Source organism: Strix uralensis, chromosome 17 (genome assembly GCF_047716275.1).
Source record: "Strix uralensis isolate ZFMK-TIS-50842 chromosome 17, bStrUra1, whole genome shotgun sequence".
NCBI lineage: Eukaryota > Metazoa > Chordata > Aves > Strigiformes > Strigidae > Strix > Strix uralensis.
In genome coordinates, this window is record NC_133988.1 from 15,622,750 (window position 1) to 15,642,033 (window position 19,284).

The 19,284-nt window shown below is 60.9% G+C and overlaps 2 protein-coding genes across 8 annotated transcripts in view; one reads left to right on the top strand and one right to left on the bottom strand.

Annotated features, from left to right (window-relative positions):
* CUX2 (cut like homeobox 2) overlaps nucleotides 1-11,147 on the top strand; it is a 68,460-nt gene extending 57,313 nt beyond the window's left edge. For 5 of the 7 annotated variants that reach the window (XM_074887297.1, XM_074887293.1, XM_074887294.1 and 2 more), the window contains 12 exons: nucleotides 204-308; nucleotides 862-1,053; nucleotides 1,164-1,222; nucleotides 1,379-1,635; nucleotides 1,884-2,519; nucleotides 3,511-3,612; nucleotides 4,420-5,195; nucleotides 5,647-5,806; nucleotides 6,401-6,670; nucleotides 6,911-7,099; nucleotides 7,210-7,483; nucleotides 8,540-11,147. In XM_074887297.1, coding sequence (XP_074743398.1) covers nucleotides 204-308; nucleotides 862-1,053; nucleotides 1,164-1,222; nucleotides 1,379-1,635; nucleotides 1,884-2,519; nucleotides 3,511-3,612; nucleotides 4,420-5,195; nucleotides 5,647-5,806; nucleotides 6,401-6,670; nucleotides 6,911-7,099; nucleotides 7,210-7,483; nucleotides 8,540-9,203 — 3,684 coding nt within the window. In that variant the 3' untranslated portion in view covers nucleotides 9,204-11,147. The remainder of the gene's footprint in view (nucleotides 1-203; nucleotides 309-861; nucleotides 1,054-1,163; nucleotides 1,223-1,378; nucleotides 1,636-1,883; nucleotides 2,520-3,510; nucleotides 3,613-4,419; nucleotides 5,196-5,646; nucleotides 5,807-6,400; nucleotides 6,671-6,910; nucleotides 7,100-7,209; nucleotides 7,484-8,539) is intronic. The other 2 variants (XM_074887296.1, XM_074887295.1) reach the window with 1 other exon arrangement.
* A 1,593-nt stretch (nucleotides 11,148-12,740) lies between these two features.
* PHETA1 (PH domain containing endocytic trafficking adaptor 1) lies at nucleotides 12,741-15,648 on the bottom strand. Its single transcript, XM_074887107.1, has 3 exons — nucleotides 15,568-15,648; nucleotides 15,046-15,239; nucleotides 12,741-14,627 (listed from the first exon to the last, which is right to left on the bottom strand). Exon 3 carries the CDS (start codon nucleotides 14,581-14,583, stop codon nucleotides 13,828-13,830), a length of 756 nt encoding a protein of 251 aa, XP_074743208.1. The 5' UTR covers nucleotides 14,584-14,627; nucleotides 15,046-15,239; nucleotides 15,568-15,648; the 3' UTR covers nucleotides 12,741-13,827.
* Nucleotides 15,649-19,284: the final 3,636 nt, after the last annotated feature.

Here is a 19,284-nt window from a genome sequence, read left to right on the forward strand (position 1 = left end):
TTGGGCTGTGGCCCGTGCCCAGGGATTGGGACTGGGAACTGTGTTAGGACGTGGGGAGACAAAATAAATTGAGGGGGGCTTATGGTGATGGTGGTGGGAGCAGGATGCCCGGCTCAGTGCAGACCCCGGGGCCCCACTCTGCCCTGTGTGGGGTGGGATGAGCCGTGGGTGCCTGGCCTGATGCGCTTTCTGCTCTCTTGCAGCGAGCGGAGGCGGCGCAGAGGGAGGTGGAGAGCTTGCGGGAGCAGCTGGCAGCCGTGAATAGCTCCCTGCGCCTGGCCTGCTGCTCCCCGCCAGGCGCTGCTGGGGTGAGAGCACCCCTTGGGGTTGGTAGCACCCCATCACAGCTGACAGCACCCCATCATGGCCTGGAGCACCCCCTTGGGGCTGGCAGCACCCTGTTATCACAATCAGGAGCATCTGTCCCAGCCAGGAGCATTCCATTGCGCTTGGGAGCACCCTGTCATAGCTTTGAGCACCCCGTAGCAGCCAGGGGCACCCCATTGTGTTCATGAGCACCCTTTTGCGTTCGGGAGCACCCACCATGTTTGGGAACAAGCCCGAAATGCCAGTGATTGAGCCATTTCTCCACCACGGAGGTGGTAGTGTTGGCCATGCCCTACCTGCCTCCTGCAGGGAGGGGGACGTACACCCCCATAGCACCAAGCAGACATACCTGGGAGACCTGTAAGGGCAGAGGAAAAGTCTGTCCCTGCCCACGGCTGCGTCACCTCCGGTCCCCATCCCACAGGGCTGAGTCCTGGGCTCGCCTGCTCCCCGTGGGGACACGTCTGACGGGGAGGGTGGCCCGTGTCCCCACGTCAGGCGGCCAGGAGCTGACGGTGTCCCCTCTCCCAGCAGGACAAAGTGAACTATTCCATGTGCTCAGGGTCGAGGCTGGAGGCGGCTCTGGCTGCCAAGGACCGGGAGATCCTGCGGCTCCTGAAGGATGTCCAGCACCTCCAGAGCTCGCTGCAGGAGCTGGAGGAGTCCTCTGCCAACCAGATCGCTGAGCTGGAGGGACAGCTGGCTGCCAAGAACGAAGCCATCGAGGTGCGCCCACGGGGGCTAGGGGCTTGCTGGGGACAGGGGGGCACAGGTTCGGCTGTGCCGGGTGTGCGCTGGGAGCCGGCTGCGAGGACTCCCCCCTCTCTGCTCCGCAGAAGCTGGAGGAGAAACTGCAGGCACAGGCAGACTACGAGGAGATCAAAACAGAGCTGAGGTATGGCTTGACCAGCATCCATGCCTGCTGCGTGCTTGTACCCCGGCTGGCCGGGTGCTGCCGGCACCCACGGCACACCAGCACCTGTAACGCTTGGCGCCTTGGCGGCAGCGAAAAGCCACGTGCACCGAGTCACCCCCCTTGTCTCCCTCCCAGCATCCTGAAGGCGATGAAGGTGGCCTCTGCCAGCTGCAGCCTTCCCCAGGCAAGTGCCACGGCGTGTGCCGACACGCTTGCCGGGCTGTGGCACGCGTGCCAGCCCTGCCGCCCGTGGCTCCGCCGCCCTTTCCCACCTCGGCTTGGCTCCTTGCAGAGCATATCGAAGGCAGAGGAGGCCCTGCTGCTGGGGAAGGAGGCTTTCTACCCCTCCCAGAAGTACCTGCTGGAGAAGCCCAGCCTGTTGGCCAGCACTGGTAGGGTCTCCGGGTCCCGCAGCATCCCTGGTCCCACCGGGAGCATCCCTGGGAATGTGGGTGGCAGGGCTAGATCCTGCCCCGGCTGTGAGAAGGAGCCCGGAGCCAGCAGAGAGGGGTGGAGGGAGGACAGGGGGTGGGATGCCACCTGGGGAAACTGAGGCAGGAGATGCTTCGCTGTGGGGCTGTGCCGGGGCCGCCGGCCGGGGGGACTCTAGTGCGTCTCCTTCTCTCTCGTTCACTTCTAGAGGAGGATCACTCCGAAGACGAGTCGGGGAAGGATTCGCTGGGCATGGAGCAGGCGTACCCATCCCCCCAGCACGCCCCAGCGGACGAACCCGCCTCCCCCACTCCCCTCCCGCCTCTGCCCGGCCCTGGCCTGGCCCCCGATGCCCCTCGGACTTTCTCACTGTCCCCCTTCCCGGGGGGCGAGCGACTTTCGGGGGACCCCAAGGCCCCCCACATCCCACCACACACCTATAAGAGCGAGAGCGCCGGTGGGGGGCCACCCTTCCCCTCCACCTTCTTCGGGGCCAAGAACAGCACCGTGCCCCCCAGCACCGCTCCGGCTGCCAGTGCCGCCAGCCCACCCGGTGAACCATCCGAGGGCAGCGCCGGCGGCTCTGCCGATGAGGAGCAGCTGGACACGGCCGAAATCGCCTTCCAGGTGAAGGAGCAGCTGCTGAAGCACAACATCGGGCAGCGGGTCTTTGGGCATTACGTGCTGGGGCTGTCGCAGGGCTCCGTCAGCGAGATCCTGGCCCGGCCCAAGCCCTGGCGCAAGCTGACGGTGAAGGGCAAGGAGCCATTCATCAAGATGAAGCAGTTCCTCTCCGACGAGCAGAACGTGCTGGCCCTGAGGACTATCCAGGTGCGCCAGAGAGGTGAGTGGTTGGGGTGGCCCCGGCCGACGGGTCCTGCCCCAGGATGCTGCAAGCGGTGCCGTGGCATCCCCTCCCGATGCACCCCAGCAGCACCCCAGGGTGCCCCATGCCACGGCAGGGATGCCCGCCAGCCCGCGATGCAGTGGCAAGACAGGCAGGGATGCGCACAGAGCCACTGGTGACACTCGGGGGAGTTGTCCCCGGTGGTCCCCAGGCTTGCTGCAGGGTGGGATGGAACCAGCCGCCCGGTGGGATGGATCCCTGGCAAATGGTAGCGATTAACAACAACCCATCGTTGCGGAAGCTGCATCCCTGGACGTGCTTTACTCACTTATTCTGACAAGTGCCATTTAATTATTCATTAGGCTGTTTCGTGGCGTATGAATCAATGTCCTCAGGAACGTTTCGTTAAAATAATGAAGTCTTAATGCTGCGGGATCTCGGTGCGGTGCTGACACCGCCATGGTATGGTAACGCTCGGCTCCAGGGATGGTGGCTCCCAGCTCCGGTTCAGTGGTGGCAGCAGTGGTGACTGGTCACTCGGGTCCCCGTGGTGGCACAGGGACTGGACGATGGAGGTCCACGTTCCATTCATCTGCTGGTGTTTCAACCCGGAGGGCTCCGATTGATCCCCTGGATCTGATCCAGCGTTAACCCTTTGCCTGCGCAGCCGGGAGGGCCCAATGCCAGGGATGGGGGACTTGGTCCCCGTGTCTCTGCTCAGCACCCTGCGCCCCAGTGGCGAGGGGGTGCCCTTGGATGGGGCAAGTAAGGTGGCTGGGAGATGCCACACCAGAGGCGAGAGCTGGCAGCCAGGGCTACCAGGGCTCCCTGTGCTCCAGCTAGCAACTAATCAGGAGTGACATTTGTCTTAAAACCAGCATCCCTAAAAATAACTGAACATGAGGAGCAGTAAATACTTCCTGACATACAAGCGGAGCTTGTAAAACCAGCGCCGGTGACAAAGCTGTTATCCTGCCTCTTTGATCAGGTAGCATCACGCCGCGGATCAGGACGCCGGAGACCGGCTCTGACGATGCCATCAAAAGCATCCTGGAGCAGGCGAAGAAGGAGATCGAGTCGCAGAAGGGAGGTGGGTGCCAGCATGTGGGTGGCAGAGCCCCCCCCGCTCTGCCCCCGTGGGAGCAGCACCCAGAGGGGTGCCGGTGGCTGGGTGCTGTGTGGCTGCGGGTCCCACGGCACGCCGGAACACCTGGAAAACCGACAGCGTCCAGCGCAGGGGTCCCTGCCTCCCCTCGGAAACGTTAGCCAGCCTGTGCCAAGGCACTTGGGACACAGTCCTGGGCCAAAATGGGCTTTATTTGTCATTTCTCCCACTGACGTTCAGAGAGGTTTGGAGTGTAGTGGGAAGAAACGCTGGTAACTAGGGATGGAGGACTCTCCATGCAGCAGCGGTTGTACCTGGGCTTTCAGAAACTTTGGATCTACTCTTTCCTCCCCCCCTGCCCCAAAACAGATGATTAAATGAGGATGTGCGATCCATCTGGCACGAGGAATCATTAAAGCAGCTGCGCTCACAGTCAATTACAAGAAATGAAATACATTAAAACAGGTAGTCTGCTGAGAAAGCAGAATCCCGGAGAATTAAATTAGACAGGAACGGTGGAAAAACAGACAGGGAAAACAAACATGTTTGTCTATTGCTGTTGTTGGTAATGGGATTTATTTTGCAATCGTCAAAAAAGCAGCTCACTTTGAGCTGGGGGTGTCACAGCTTTTGCTTTGTGGGTGCTGCTGGTCCTTCTTCTGATCTGCACCCATGTGGGGCATTGAACCAGGTCAGGATAAAATCCCTTTTCTCCTGCATTTTGAATTATGGCCACATGGTAAAGAGATGCGTGCTGCGCCTCGGGGCTCCCCTCACCCCTTTTCTTTCCAGGGGAACCCAAAACGCCATCAGCGTCGCAGGCGGTGGCCAATGGGGCGGGTGGCAGCAGCTCGGAGGACGCCATCAAGAGCATCCTGGAGCAGGCGCGGCGGGAGATGCAGGCGCAGCAGCAGGCGCTGCTGGAGATGGAGTCGGGGGGCAGCGGGCACCCCGGGGACACGCCGCCCGCCGAGCGCTCCACGCTGGCCGCCGTCAACCAGAACATCGTCCCAACCTATGTCAAGCAGGAGGAGGGGAGCGGGGCCAGCCCCGGCCCCCCACAGACACCCCTGGCTGTCCTCTCGCCCGCTGCCTTCGTCCAGAGCATCATCCGGAAGGTGAAGTCGGAGATCGGTGATGCCGGCTCCTACTTCGACCAGCACTGGGCGTCGGAGCGGAGCCTGCTCAGCCGACCCTACACCTCCGTCTCGCCTTCGCTCTCCTCCTCCTCCTCGAGCTACTCCAGCATGGCCAACGGCCGGGTCTGGCCACGGGGCGAGCCCAGCGAGGGTGGCACCAATGAGGACGAGCTGCCACCGGCGGACGACGAGCCCCACCGGCTGACAGAGATGAAGGCAGAGGGAGCCGGCGCGGAGCCGGTGGCTGGTGGTCGCCTCTCCTACTACCCCACCTACGTGCCACGGACCCTGAAACCGACTGTGCCACCGCTGACGCCAGAGCAGTATGAGATGTACATGTACAGGGAGGTGGACACGCTGGAGCTGACCCGGCAGGTCAAGGAGAAGTTGGCCAAGAACGGCATCTGCCAGAGGATCTTTGGAGAGAAGGTACCAGCCTGGAGAAGGGGGGTGCAGTGTCCCCTCTGCTCTGTGACTGAGCCTGGGGCTCATCGGTGGCCTCTGCCAGCTCCTTCCAGCGTCCCTGCTCTCCCCAGTGGGTTTCCCTTTGGAGGACACTGAGTCCTCAGGGCTTGACCCAACCCCAAGTGGTCTCCCAGTGGTCACCGCCAAGTGGTTGGTAGCACTTCCCACCAGGAAAACCCTGTCCCCTGCACAGAGCCCTTGCAGGGACCGTCCTCCCAGCCCCCTGGGTATCTCAGGGGGACCCACCATGGTCCCAGCACCCACGGCTGGGGCCAAGGGGTCCGGATGTGCCACATGACCGTGAGGGTGGCAGCCTGCTTCCCTTCCCTTGACATGGGGACAGAGGGCAGGCAGCAGCCCGACGCTGGGGGGAGCATGCCCCAGCCCTGGCGGGTGACCCCTGCGCTGTGCCTAGGTGCTGGGGCTGTCCCAGGGCAGCGTGAGCGACATGCTGTCACGGCCCAAGCCATGGAGCAAGCTGACACAGAAGGGTCGGGAGCCCTTCATCCGCATGCAGCTCTGGCTGACCGACCAGCTGGGCCAAGGCATCAGCCAGCAGCCGACACCGTCCCAGGGTAAGTGCCCCCACTGCTGTCCCCACCGTCCCCATCATCCCCATGTGCCATCAGTGCCCGCAGCGCTTCTACATCCGTCCCTGTATCCCGGTGCAGGGCGAGTTCGTCTTGCTCCCACGCCAGCACTGGGTAGAGCTGCCCCCACCACCGCCAGCACCCCCACCCGCACCACAATTCTGGAAGCCCCTTTGATCCCCCTCTGATGCATCCAGCTCATTTTGAACCTCATTAATTAGTCGCTTAGACAGTTTAGGGCTGTTGTACAGATCCTCAAATGTTATTTTGTCAGAAATGGGTTTTGAAAGTCATCTAGTTTAAAAAAAAAAAAGGAAAACCACAACAAAAATCTTTGGCTTTGTGCCTGACATAAAGTAGTAACTGGGGGGGGTTTATATTAGTGATGTTTTCCCTCTTTAATTATTCCACCGGCACCTCCCACTTTGCCGTAGTCGTCGGGGAGACTCAGCCAGCATCCCCCATCTCCGGAGGGCAGAGCCACAGGCATTCCCAAAATAACCTGCCTGTTCCTGCCGGGTCCCTGCCACTCTCCCCTCCCACCATCCCCACTGACCCCTCTGCCCCGGTGTCACGCAGCCAGCCCGGCGGAGCCCCAGCCGTCCCCCTCGCCGCCCCCCAGCCCCACCGAGCACGAGAAGGGCTGTCAGGAGCCCCTCACCTTGGCCTTGGAGAGCAGCAAAGAAAACCAGCAGCCCGAGAGCCGGTCGACGCCTGTGTTGGGTGGGAAGCCGTACCCCAACAGCCAGGGACCCGTGGGCATCCAGGAGATTGTCGCCATGTCCCCCGAGCTGGACACCTACTCCATCACCAAGAAGGTCAAGGAGGTCTTGACGGACAACAATTTAGGTGCGGACCCTCTCTCCGCCCGGGTTTTCGGGAGCTGCTGGTGAGGCTGCATGGATGCATCACCCCAATTCCCATAGCCGCAGACCCCCCGTGGTTCACTGCGGGTGCTTGGGGGGGATTCTGGTACACTGGGGGAGGATGCTGGCCGGGAAATGGGGTGCACCCGCTCCGCGGGGGGACTGTTAACGCCTGCCCCGCTGCTTTACCCCACTCTAACCACCTCTGCTTCTCCTCCGCCAGGCCAGCGGCTGTTCGGGGAGAGCATCCTGGGCCTGACGCAGGGCTCGGTGTCCGATCTCCTCTCCAGGCCCAAGCCGTGGCACAAGCTGAGCCTGAAGGGGAGGGAGCCCTTCGTCCGCATGCAGCTCTGGCTCAACGACCCCCACAACGTGGAGAAGCTGCGTGACATGAAGAAGCTGGAGAAGAAAGGTGAGGGTCAGGGCGATGCGGCCCCACCGGGTCTCCGGGGTGCTGGCTGAGCGGGGGGCTCCCCGGGCTGGGGGAGTGAGCGGCATGCAGCTGGATCTCCTCTCCTGCAGCCTACCTGAAGCGTCGGTATGGGCTGATGAGCGCCGGCTCGGACAGCGAATCCCCCAGCACCCGCTCCGAGTGTGCCAGCCCCAGCCTGCAGCCGCAGGACCTCAGCCTCCTCCAGATCAAGAAGCCACGGGTAGTGCTGGCCCCAGAGGAGAAGGAAGCCCTGAAGAAAGCCTACCAGTTGGAGCCCTACCCCTCCCAGCAGACCATCGAGCTGCTCTCCTTCCAGCTCAACCTCAAGACCAACACCGTCATCAACTGGTTCCACAACTACAGGTACGGGCACTTCCAGGCTTCGGACATCTGATGGTGGTGTCACTGTTCCTCTTCCAGCCTTCCCAGTCCCTCTTGCCTAGACAGGGAGGTGCAGACCCACGGGTGGTCACTGGAGGTCCCCAGGCTCAGGGTCGCAGCCGAAATGCTGCGTGTGCCCTGGCTGGTGGATGGTCAAGAGGTGTTGACCACCTTGACCAAGTCATGTTGAGCATCTGAAGAGGTTACCGTGCTCGTGTCCACCTGCTCACTGGTGCAGGACACCAAGCGGGAGCTCCCTGATAGGTAGAGAAAAGACTTATGGAGGCTCCTGGAACACAGGATCCATCCCCACAACAGCCCAGCCCTGGGGAGCAGCAAAGGCTTCATCCTCAGGCAGTATTGCAGGTGGACACATGACTCTGGAATCCTCCCCAGACCCACACCAAGAGCTGCCCACTCTGAGTCAACAGCCCAGGTGATGGGTTGTGTCCCTGCCCTATATAAACCAGTATAAAAAGGCGTATAAGTGCTTGTGTCGAGTTTACAGAGCCTCCGACTGCCTCCAACTCCCCCCGAGCAGCGTAAAGTCGATGGTCAATATTTATGGGAGCTGGCTGAGGTTTCTTGCACAAAGCCATTGTGTGGGGAGAGGTTGAAAAATCAGGCTTTTTGGTGAAATATTGACTAACAGGGTTTTTAAAGCTGCGACCTTTCCGCTTGAGTGGTTCCAGGAAAGCCCCTCCTGCTCTCAGTAAACACAACTGCCCTAAAATAAACCTTTGAGAAATGTTATGTATTAAACAACAACAACAAAAAAAGGTAGTGGAAAACACTTGCAAAACTGGGTTGGTTCGGCTGGAAACAGCCCAAAGTGTTGCAAAATCCATTCCCTGTGTTCAAGTGGCAGTGATTTTTCCCCCCCAAAAAAATGTTTTAAAGGCCGACAAGGTGGGGTTTTACATCTCAAGCGATGTCATTGCATTTTTCTGGCTGGAGATGCTTTTTCAAGATGCACGGTGCCCGCGACACGGGCCGATGGTTGGTGGTCACCGACCTTCCGCGGTTGTGTCCTGGCAGGTCGCGGATGCGCCGGGAGATGCTGGTGGAGGGCACGCAGGACAACGACACGGACCCGGAGCAGAGTGGCGGGGCGGCCATCCCCGGGCGCCGGGCCCCCCACAGCCCCGATTCGGACGCCGAGGACCGTAAACCCGTGTTTGGGGGGGGTGAGCACCCCTGTGCCACCGCACCCGTGAAGGTGAAGGAGGAGCAGGGGGAGGCGGGCAGCTGGGGCCGCCGGCGGGACTCGCGCAGCCCGGCCGGGGCGGCCGAGGGGACCGGACCTCCCCAGGAGGAGCGGGGGGCAGCCCCCCACGCCGCCGCCCCCAGCGCCGGCAGCCTCCCGCGGCGGGGGGGCCGTGCCGGTGCTGCCGCCGGGGGACCCCCACCGCCACCGCCGCCACACCCCGACAGCTCCCAGTCCTCCGCGGGGTCATCCCGTTGCAGCTTGGAGGTCTCCCCAACATCGCCCTCGGCGGCATCCTCGCCCGGCCTCGCCGGTTCAGCCTCACCGGGGCCATCCTCTGCCGGGCCGGTCTCACCGGCGCTGCCGCCGGCTCCCGGCCCCCGGCTCAGCACCAGCGTCCAGCGGCGCCATGAGAAGATGGCCAACCTCAACAACATCATCCACCGCCTGGAGCGGGCCGCCAACCGCGAGGAGGCCCTCGAGTGGGAGTTCTGAGGCTCCGCCGCCCTAAATATATATATACACACCCACACATATATATATATTTTGTTAAATGCAACATGCACCAAGAGGCGGACGGCACCATGGAGGGGAGCGCCCGTGGAAAGGGGGGGGCCCACCGCTATGAAGCTACCCCCCCTCCCCCGGCTTTGTTTTAAATGTGAAAAACTGGGAACAATTTTAGAAAAGAAAAAAACAAAAAATATTTATAGACCTCTTTTAGATATTTTAATAAAAGGATACTTTGGAATTTATTAACAGCTTAAGCTGCTTTGATATTAAAGATAGCTATAAAATCAAGATGATGTAGCAGTCGTGTCATTAAATGTACACTGAAGTCTTGTAGTTTGCCACTGGATGAGATTAAAAAAAAAAGAAAAAAACAACAAAAAAACCCCACAGAAAAGACTTATTGAGCAAAGCCATCAAGAAGCACTATGAGACTGACCAAATTTAAGAAACTTTTGCCGAGTGGTTTCCACCTCTGTCTGTAAGACACTGCATCGCTTCTGCCCCAGCCATAGACTGCGTCATAGTCCCTGAAGACTCTAAAGTGAAAACCTTGATGCCATCGAGTATGTATTTAGTTCTGGTGGTTTATGTTTTTTGAAACCTTTGTAACACAGAATGTCCCGTGCGGTTGTATATGTTGTAGAAATGTCTGCAATAGCCTTCTGGAACAAAATGTAGCATGGTCCGAACGCCGTCCCTCGCGCTTCCTCCAGCCAGCAACCGGTGGCAGCCCCGAATCGGCATGGCACGGCTCCTGCCAGCTCCCAAAGGAAGAGGAAAAAATAATGCAAAAGCAAAGAAGGCAACCCGTGCTTGCGATTTGGGGAGTGAAATGGGAAGAGGTACCCGGGTGTGATGCTTGGGGACAGCTCCGGCTCACTGGGGATGGACATCCGTGGGATCCTGGTTCCCCGCGCTCTGCCATCATCCATTTGGGAAAGAAAAAGAGATGGAGCCTCCGAGCTCTGCCCCTGGGGTACCAGTGCTTGGGGACGAGCACCCAAAAATTATGAGCCAGCCACTCGTGGGGGAACCAACCCTGCTTGAGGCTGCTCCCAGCATCACAACCAGCTCTTGCAGCTGAAGCACTTTTTTTCAGGGAGAGCGCCGGGGCAGGAGGAGCATCCCCCTCACCGCATGTCCCCAGGCGGTGGCTGCCGATGAAGCCAGGATTGAGCCCCGGGGTGTTGCCTGAATTGGGCAAGCTCAGGCCTAAATTGGGCAAAGCACCATTGAGCTTTGGCCTTCCAGAGCTGACCCCATGCAAAGATGCAGGAGCTCAGCACCATCCCGGCATGCTCCCCACCACCTCCCTGACCCCACCACCGCCAGCCGGCCTCTGCTAACAAAATGCCTTTAAATGATGTGGGGTGGCCCGTGCTGGGCTGCTCTGCCCTGTCCCCTGCCCACATGGCATCAGCCATCACCCACCAAGGCCACCGTCACCGGGAGGGCTCCCCTGCCAGGCTCCGAGGCTATGCATTGACTAATTTTCCACTGTATACATTTTTATCAGAATAGAAGGTATTTTTATATTTGGGTGGTAGGCGATGAGCGATGCTAGAAGCGGCTTTGCGAAGGCATGGCTCTGCTTGCCCACCTACCCTGCCCCAGCGAGCCCCAGCTTGCCCACGGCCGCTCTTTTCCCTGCCACCGCGCTGCGGAAGGTCGAGGCGTGACCATTGACTGCTTTTCTCCGTCGTGTGCTAGCGGGAGCTTTAGTGGAACGGGATTCGAGGAAGCACTTAGGATAGTCTTGAACGCAGCAATCCTGTTGTATTAAAGCTAGCGGGACATACCGGTCACGTTTTTGTTAGGCTCATGTACTGTACTTCAAAAGTTTCTATGAGATCGATGAACTTTGTTTAACAATTTTGGAAGGAACAAGTTCTGTAAAGAGCCACTAAATACAGAAGTTGGATACGACTCTGGCCTCGGGGTGTGTTTTGTCTGGAGGCAGCTGGGATGGGCACCTGGGTTGAACCTTTTGAAGTCACAGCCTTGCTTTGGGGTTGTGGCAAGAGCTCTCACTTCCATAAACATCTCCCGGTGACTGGGGTTAAAAAGAGGGCGTTAAACGGGGTTAGTCCAGCTCAGGGTGGGCTCCTGCCCCGTGAAAGTCCTGTGCTCATCCCTGGTGCAGGTTTGCTCCTGCCCCCGGGGTAACTCAGCATCCTCCAGCGTGAGGTTCGGCTCGGCATTTGCCCGCTGGCGCCGCACCCCGGCACAGCTCTTCTTCAGAGCCGGCCATCGCCGGGCAAGTTTGCAGCTTCCAACACGAGGCGGGGGTGTTTGCGTTTGATGAATTAATAAATCCATATGTTGCGTATCTGTTTAAGCTTGTTTGTCGGCTAACATGTTGGGAAGGATTTATTTTTAATGAATATCTGAACGTCTGGAGAAGCTGGGCTGGCTGCCATGGAAACCAGAATCTTCCTCTGCAGCCGACTGATGGGGCTGCGTTAACCATCTGGGTGCTGCGGGTGTAGCTGTGCCCCGGCTGCCCTCGGTGGCACCGCTCCAAATGCCGAAACACGTAGCGGGGTGCCATGCCCGGCCAGGAGCGGGGCTCCATGCTCTGCAGTGCTCTCAGCAAGCAAGTGACCCTGCCTGGCTTCGTGCCTCAGTTTCCCCAAGAGGCATCACCCCTCCCAGCCGGCTGCAAGACCCCATGTTAGCAAGAAGCTGGAGATGCTCATGCAGGTGGGATGTCGTGGGCAGGGACACGGGGTCGTGGTGGCTGCTTCCACAGGGGCAGCGTCCCCAGTCCCTCTGTAGCACCAACACTGGCCCCAGCAAGGGGACAGATATTTTGTCCCTGGCTAAGACCCCTTGGCAGAGGGCTGTGGATGTCCCACCGAGGGCACAGGGCCACTCGACCAGGGCCACCCAAACCTGGGTGGCATCATGCGGTGCTGCCTGTAACACAGGGTTTGGAGGGATGGTTGTAACACCCCATGGAGCCTGTAATGCACTGGCAACCCATGCTGGGGCACCCAGTGCCACTTCCACCGGTGAAACTGTGGAAGGGATGTGCTCTTTCAGCCTCCCAACTCTTTTCCAATGCCCAAACCTCCACGTTGGTCACTTGTGCCTGGCTGTTCAAGCTGTCATGGAGGCCAGAACTGTGCTGTACCTGCCATGGGACCACCCTGGCGCTGTGTGTCCTGATGTCCCCTGTGTTCTGATGTCCCCAGGGTGGCACCATCCTACCCATCCCATCCCATCCCATCCCATCTCACCTCACCCCATCCCATCCTATCCACCCCTTCCCACCCCACCCCACCCCATCGCATCCCATCCCACCCCATCCCACCCCACCCCATCCCATCCCTGTGGGCAGATGTGGAGCTCCAGGGCACTGCAAGACCCTGGTGTTGGCTGTGTCCCACTCGGGTGACACAGTCCCTGCCCAGGACATGGTGGGGACAGGAGTGGGATTAAAATGAAGAATTAATTCCCACCTGCGCCCCCCTCCCCAGAGGCTTAAAGGCACAAATGGGAACTGGAGCCAGGAGGGAATTTCTGAAACAACTTTTATTGTAGCAAAACCTTGTGCCTGTCCCAAGGGGACAAAGGGAGCCAGAGCCACCCAGCCCAAACCCGGGGCACCCTGACTGTTCCCTCCAAACCCAGGGTGGGTCACCCCACCTCTGGGCCAGCAGCTTTGGCGTTGATATAAAATGTTGGGAAAATAAAAGAGAAATACCGGCACGAGATACGGGCTTCACTCCAGTTCGGCACATGAATCATTCGACACCCTCTGCTGCTGACGCATACGTTCCTGTTCGCCACTGTGAGCGATGCTTCCCCTTAGCGAGCCGGACTGGGGATGATGCCCTGCCCCAAAATATCTGCCCAGCAAGACAGTGCCTGCAGCCGCTGTGTTCCCTTCAGCTCTGCCCCCCCAATGGGTTCACAGGGCAGCAATCGCCCCTTGAAAAACGCCCAGGGCTGGGTGTTACCAGCTCCCTGGGCAGCCGGGGTGTGCGGTGCTGCTGCCATTAAGGAAGGGCTGTGCTCGCTGATATTTTCATTTTCAAACCACATCCTGCTGGAGCAGAGGCATCTGGTAGCGCTCAGCCAACCTCAGCCAGTGGCTTGTGCCGGGCAGGGAGGGGAAGGCAGCAGCAGGCTCCCTGGCTGTGAAGCACCCACACAGGGGCTCAGGCAGGTGAGATCTCATCAAAATCCTCCTCCAAAACTATTGTCGGTGCATGATCCCACTGCAAGAGCACCAAGAGGCCCCACCAGATGCAGTGCAGCGGTCAGTTCCTGGGAGGCATCAGCCAGGAAGTGGTTCGTAGCTTGTCTGCGATGGGTGGACCACCCCACACCCGCAGCCGGGCACAGCCGGATGAGTTGCCCAAGAGCCTGGTAGCCCCGAGAGCCCGGGGGTTTCACACCTGGCTGGGCTCAGCATGCTACCAGTGCTGGGCTGGTGTTTCACTGGTGTACCTTGATGCTGGGCCCTCAATGGCACCATCAGCAGGTGTCCATCACTGGGCTGCACATCCCGGGGCGAGGAGGGGACTGATGTGGCACCACGGATGCTCACCTCCTCCCTGCCACGGGTCCTGGCGGGTCCCCAGGGCTCGGCCACTTCTCAGGGCCGGGGGCCACGCCGCCTCTCCAGCCAGTCCTGCCGCAGCCGGGCCACCTCCCGGCCGTACTGCTCATGGAGCCGGCAGAAGGTGGATGAACTCTCCGCCACGGCCACCCCGGCGCTGCCTGCCTCGCTGCTTGATGCCCGCCTGCGCGGCGGCAGCGGCGGCGGCCGCGGGTTCCCCTCGCTATCGTGGGGCCGGACCGCTCCTGGCGCGTTGTTCCACACTGCGCAGCCGTTCTCCTTCGGCAGGATGGCGGGCAGAGCCAGCAGCCGCTCCGGCGACTGCTCTGGCACTGAGGGCTTCGGCTTCCATGAGCTGGGCAAGCCCCGGCAGCCCCCACATCCACCGGCCGGCCCCCAGCGCATCTCCTCCAGCTGCTTCTCCAGCTCCCGCACCACCAAGCGCATGTAGTCAAAGCTGGCTCGCGAGAGCGACTTCACCCACGACTCCATAGCAGCCTGGCTCTCGGCTGCCAGCACGTAGGTACGGGATTTGGTGCCGCCGAAGCGGATGGCGAAGGCAAATTCCTCGGCCGAATCGCAAAGCTCCACGGTGCAACCCTCCAGCACGATGACGCCCACGGGCTCCCGGCTCTCCCGTTCCTCGAAGTAGAAGAGCATGTTGCCCTTCAGCACGAACCAGCGGCGATGATACGCCGTGTGCCGCTCGCCGCGCTTGTAGAGGAAGCCGGTGTTGTCGGCCGGGGAGTCGCAGGTGGCATAGAAGGCCAGGCTCCGCTCGTTCAGCTTCATGGCTCTGCGGGGCCAGCGGGTGCTCACAGGGAGGATGGGTGCACCTGAATTGCACAGTAACAAGCTGTTGGCTTTTTGTTTCTGGCGGCACCGGCCCTGGCACCCAGGAAATTGAGCCGGTGAATAAACAGCCCTGGGATAGCTGGGACAGCCCCGCTCCCAGCCAAGCTGCTGTGTGCAGTGGGTGCTGGGTGTGTCAGGGCTCCCTGGGGAGGGGTTTCCCCCCAGCTGAGGGTTTTCCCACGGAGGACCCCCCCCAGGCAGGGCTCGTCCCACTGCCCCACGTCACCTGGCACAGGTGACCTCCCCGCCAGCACCATGTTTGCCCTGTGCCACGGTGCTCCTCCCCACGGCACGCCGCATTTACGGCCTGCGCCGCAGATCCGGCTGCCGCTCCAAAGAGCCATGACCGTGAACCTTGTCACCCGGGCAAGGCCACCTCTCCCCTTATCCCCCACTCACCGGTGACCTCGCAGTGCCGGGCTTCCTGCTTATCTGGATTCTGCCTCTAACTCCGGTCTCCGGTGGCCACCAGCATCGGTGGCCGTGGGATGCGGGGTCGCCTGGTGTCAGGGGGTGCTGGGGACCTGGTGTCCCCACTCCAGCCGCTGTCTCCAGCACCGAAACGCCTGCGGGTTTCACACGTCACCGCAGCCCTGGAGCACAAGGCGGACGTGCGCCAGGATTATTATTTTCCTATTAAGCCACGTCGCAGGGTTCAAGGAGATGAGATGGGGGGTCTCAGGGCGCCCAGTGCCGGCGGGGGAAGCGGGGTCCCCTTTCCCCCCAGGCAGCCTGGGGACCTCTTTGGTGTCCCCAAAGTCTTGGGGATGTTTGGGAGTGGGGGAACCGCCCTCCCCCGGCACTGGGCGGCCCCGCTCCGGGTCGGCTCCTGCCCGTTCAGCCCCGCTCCGCTGCGGCTCCTCCCCCGCCCCCGGGCCCCGGGCCCCGCTCCCGGTCCCTCTCCCGGTCCCTCACGGCCACCTTTGTCCTCGGCTCCCCGCCGCCCCGGCTCGGCTCGGCCCGGCCCCGGCTCCGGCGGGCGGAGCGCTGCTCCCGCCCGGCTCCTCCTCCGCCACCACCCCTCACCGCGGCTCGGGGCGGCCCGGCGGGCGGCGGCTGCGGCGGGGAGGGGGAGGGAGGGCCCTTGGCCCGGCTAAGAAACTGCTCCGGCCCTCGGAGGGTCACACCTCTGGGCACTGGGACCCAGGTCCGGGCAGCGTCAGGGAGAGGGGAGCACGGATCTGGGGGTGCAGGGGGATGCGCACGTCCCTGGATGTGTTCATGGATGTACACAGGGATGTACACAGGGATGTACGTATGGATGTGCACATGGATGGATGTATGGATATGCACATGGATGTACGTGTGGATGTACGCACGGATGGATGTACACATGGATATGTGCATGGATGTATGTGTGGAGGTGTGCATGGATGTACACATGGATGTATGCATGGATGTGCACATGGATGTACACATGGATGTACGCATGGGTGGGAAACCCAGGAGCTTGGTGCTGAAAGTAGCTGCCCAACATTGAATTTTTGAGTCAGGTTTTTGGGGCAGAGAGTGGGTGCCCAGGAGCGTCTGGCAGGGAAGGGACGGAGGGCGATGGATGGGGTGGACGACACAAGCGCATCAGGGAGGGCTGGAGGTGAAGGCAGCAGGACAGAGCTTGGTGCTGCAGGGGTGGGAGATGCTGCGAGGGACCAGGCTGCATATCCTGGCTGCTCCCCTGGGCTTTCAGCCATGTCCTTGGGAGAGGCTGGGCCAAAAGCGGCCAGGGAGGGGGAAAAGAGGGAGCTGAGGCAGGAGCCAAGGGGCCTGGGTGGGCGGCCAGGGGAAGGTGACAACTGGCACAAAGAGTCAGAAAGCAAGAGGTGACAAGCCATTAGCCGGGCGCTGGAGCTGCCGGGCATTGTGCAACCACGTGGGCAGAGATCGCAGCCCCCTCGCTCCTTCCTGACCGCGGAAGCCCCGTGGCGCTCGAGCCACTGATGCGCTCTCGGCCGGGTGGCCAGCGCTTGCCCCATCTGGGCCAGGGGTGAGTGGGTCCAGCAGTGCTGGGCACTGGGGCTAGGACTGGATTTCTCGCTGCTGGTACCCACGTCCCAGGACAACCATAAACCTTTTGGCGGGGAGAAGCCTCCAGGCTGACTTCTGCTCCCAGTTGGCTCTCCACGCTGGAAGTGTCACCAGCCCGAGGACCACCTCGGCAGCGCTGCTGTGCTCACCCTGTCCCAGTAAATACCAGCGTCAAGGATTTGCTCTCCTTATTGCCGTCCCTTTCCTCCAGTTTCTTTGTTCCCCAGCTCAGCTGCACAGCAATGAGTATATTGTAGCAAATGAGGCCTTGATGCTCATTTTTCAGGCCCTCAGTAGAGAAATCTTGCTGTTGGTGACCTCTGCCACAACCACCACTGCCCGCAGGTTGTGGGCCTCACCGGTGCTCCCCGTAGATGCCCCCACTGCCCTACAAGACTTCTCGGGGCTTTGCAACATTCTGCTCGTGGCAGTGGTTTTCAGTTCACTGAGGGTTTTCCCTATCACCTGCAGACTTTCTCTTTCAGACTATAAAAAGGGATTTAAACCAACACTAAAACCATCTGGGCTTTATCTTCCCTCCTGAGCGGCGTGGCTCCGCTCAAGGCTGCTGGTGGGAAGTCTCGGGTCTCTCTGCACTGCTTATCTCCCCGCCTTGCTGAGAGGTGCCCTTTCACACGGCAAGATTAGGAGGGGGAAGGACTGTGGGGAAAAGCAATATCTTTACTAGACCAGCGGGAGTAATTGAAAAAAGGCGGCCGTGCTCCCGGCTCTGCCTTCCTTTGCTGGGACTCTAAAACCCTGGCTGCTTCTTGCAGCCCCATCGGCTGCTTTAGCAGAGGTTGCTCCTCCACTGCAGCCACTTCCCTTCAGAAGCTGCTTTGGAGAATACCCCCAATTCCTCAAAAACCACCAGCAGAATTCCCCAGTGGGTTTTTGCTTCCCGTTGGATCTCCCTTGGGACAGTCGCGTGTCGCTGCACAAGGCTCCAGCACTTCCCCTTCTGCGCAGCCCCGTGATATTTTCCCTATTTCCCCCCCTGGCGAGGAGCCCACAGCCTGTGCCTCAGTTTCCCCTGCCAGGTCTTGCTGGGCAAGATTGGAACATGAACTCCCATGCTGATTTTGCCCAAGAGCAGGGAAAAGGGAGAAGAAAAGGGTCTGACAGGAGGCGAGGGGCTGTCGGGTGCTGTTTTGGACGTGGGCTGCTCCGCTTCCTGCTGCTCCCATGACTGGTGACTTGGTGGTGCGGTTACGCAGCGGCGGGTGCTCGACGGCTCAGCGAGGTGAGCCAGGGAGCTCTGAGTCACTGCCAGTGCTGGAAATCTGGGGGTGCTGGGGGGGGTTACTGTGAGGCTGCTGGGTGTCCCCAACCGGCACGTGGAGGAGAAGGGGTGTGGGTCCCCATCGTGGCCGGCAGTGAATGGTCCCCAGGGACCCCAAATGAATGCAGAAGCTGTGCCCCGGGGTTCAGGGCAGACAAGTTGTGAGGGCCACAGCAACCCTGGTGGGGGGCTGGCGTGACACTCTGCGGCACATTTTGGGGTGCGGGCACCCCTGTCCCGCTCCGGGCCCATGGGAGGTTCACCGTCCCACGCAGGTCTCCAGCCTGGCAGCCCGGGGGTCGGGCACCGGGCGGGGATGCGCTGCCCCCGGGTGCCCCCCCCAATCCCCCGCCGGGGCAGGCGGGCAGGGCAGAGCGGCGAGGCCGGGCGGGGAGGGCGGGAGGCGGCGTGCAGTGCGGCGGGGGCCCGGGAGAGGGCAGCTGCAGCCCAGCGACAGCGGCGGGACACGGCCCATCGCCACCCTGACCATCACCGACCTGCCCATCACCACCCACCCTGTCCATCACCTCCCTGCCCATCATCACCCACCCTGCCCATCACCACCCTGCCCATCGTCACCTACCCTGTCCATCACCACCCCGACCATGACCTCCCTGCCCATTGCCACCCTATCACCTCCCTGCCCATTGTCACCCACCCTGCCCATCACCTCCCTGCCCATCATCACCCACCCTGCCCATCACCACCCCGACTATCACCTCCCAGCCCATCACCTCCCTGCCCATCACCACTCTGCCCATCACCTCCCTGCCCATCATCAACCTGTCCATCATCTCCCTGCCCATCACTGACCTGCCCATCGCCACCCTGACCATCACCAACTTGCCCATCACCACCCCGACCATCACCAACTTGTCCATCACCACTCTGCCCATCACCTCTCTGCCTATCACTACCCTGCCCTCTGAAGCAGCACCAGGCTGGGATTTTGGGGGGCATTGCCAGCTCAGCACAGACCCCCATCACCAATCATTTCCAGATGTCACCCCCAGACCCGCTCTGGGCAGAGAGGGGACACGCTCATCTCACTGCGGGATGGCAGAGGTCACCCACAGCCGATCACATCCCACCTCGGGGAAAAGCAAATGTGCCACTTCCAAACCACCCCACGCAGCCTGAAAACAAAGCGGGAGTTAAAGAGAGAAGTGGGAAGGGCGGTTGGAAGCTGGTTCAGGCTTTTACAGGAGCAGAAAGCAGCAATGGTTAAAAGCTGAACCCAGTGCAGAGCGGAAGGGAAGCGGCAGCCTCTGTGTGTGCGTGCACAAGGGCATCTGCGCAGCTCTGCATAAACAAACAGAAAAAGCAGAAGT

Bases quoted from the DNA above. Each gene is read 5' to 3' on its own strand.
- PHETA1 (XM_074887107.1), bottom strand. From the start codon at position 14,583: ATGAAGCTGAACGAGCGGAGCCTGGCCTTCTATGCCACCTGCGACTCC.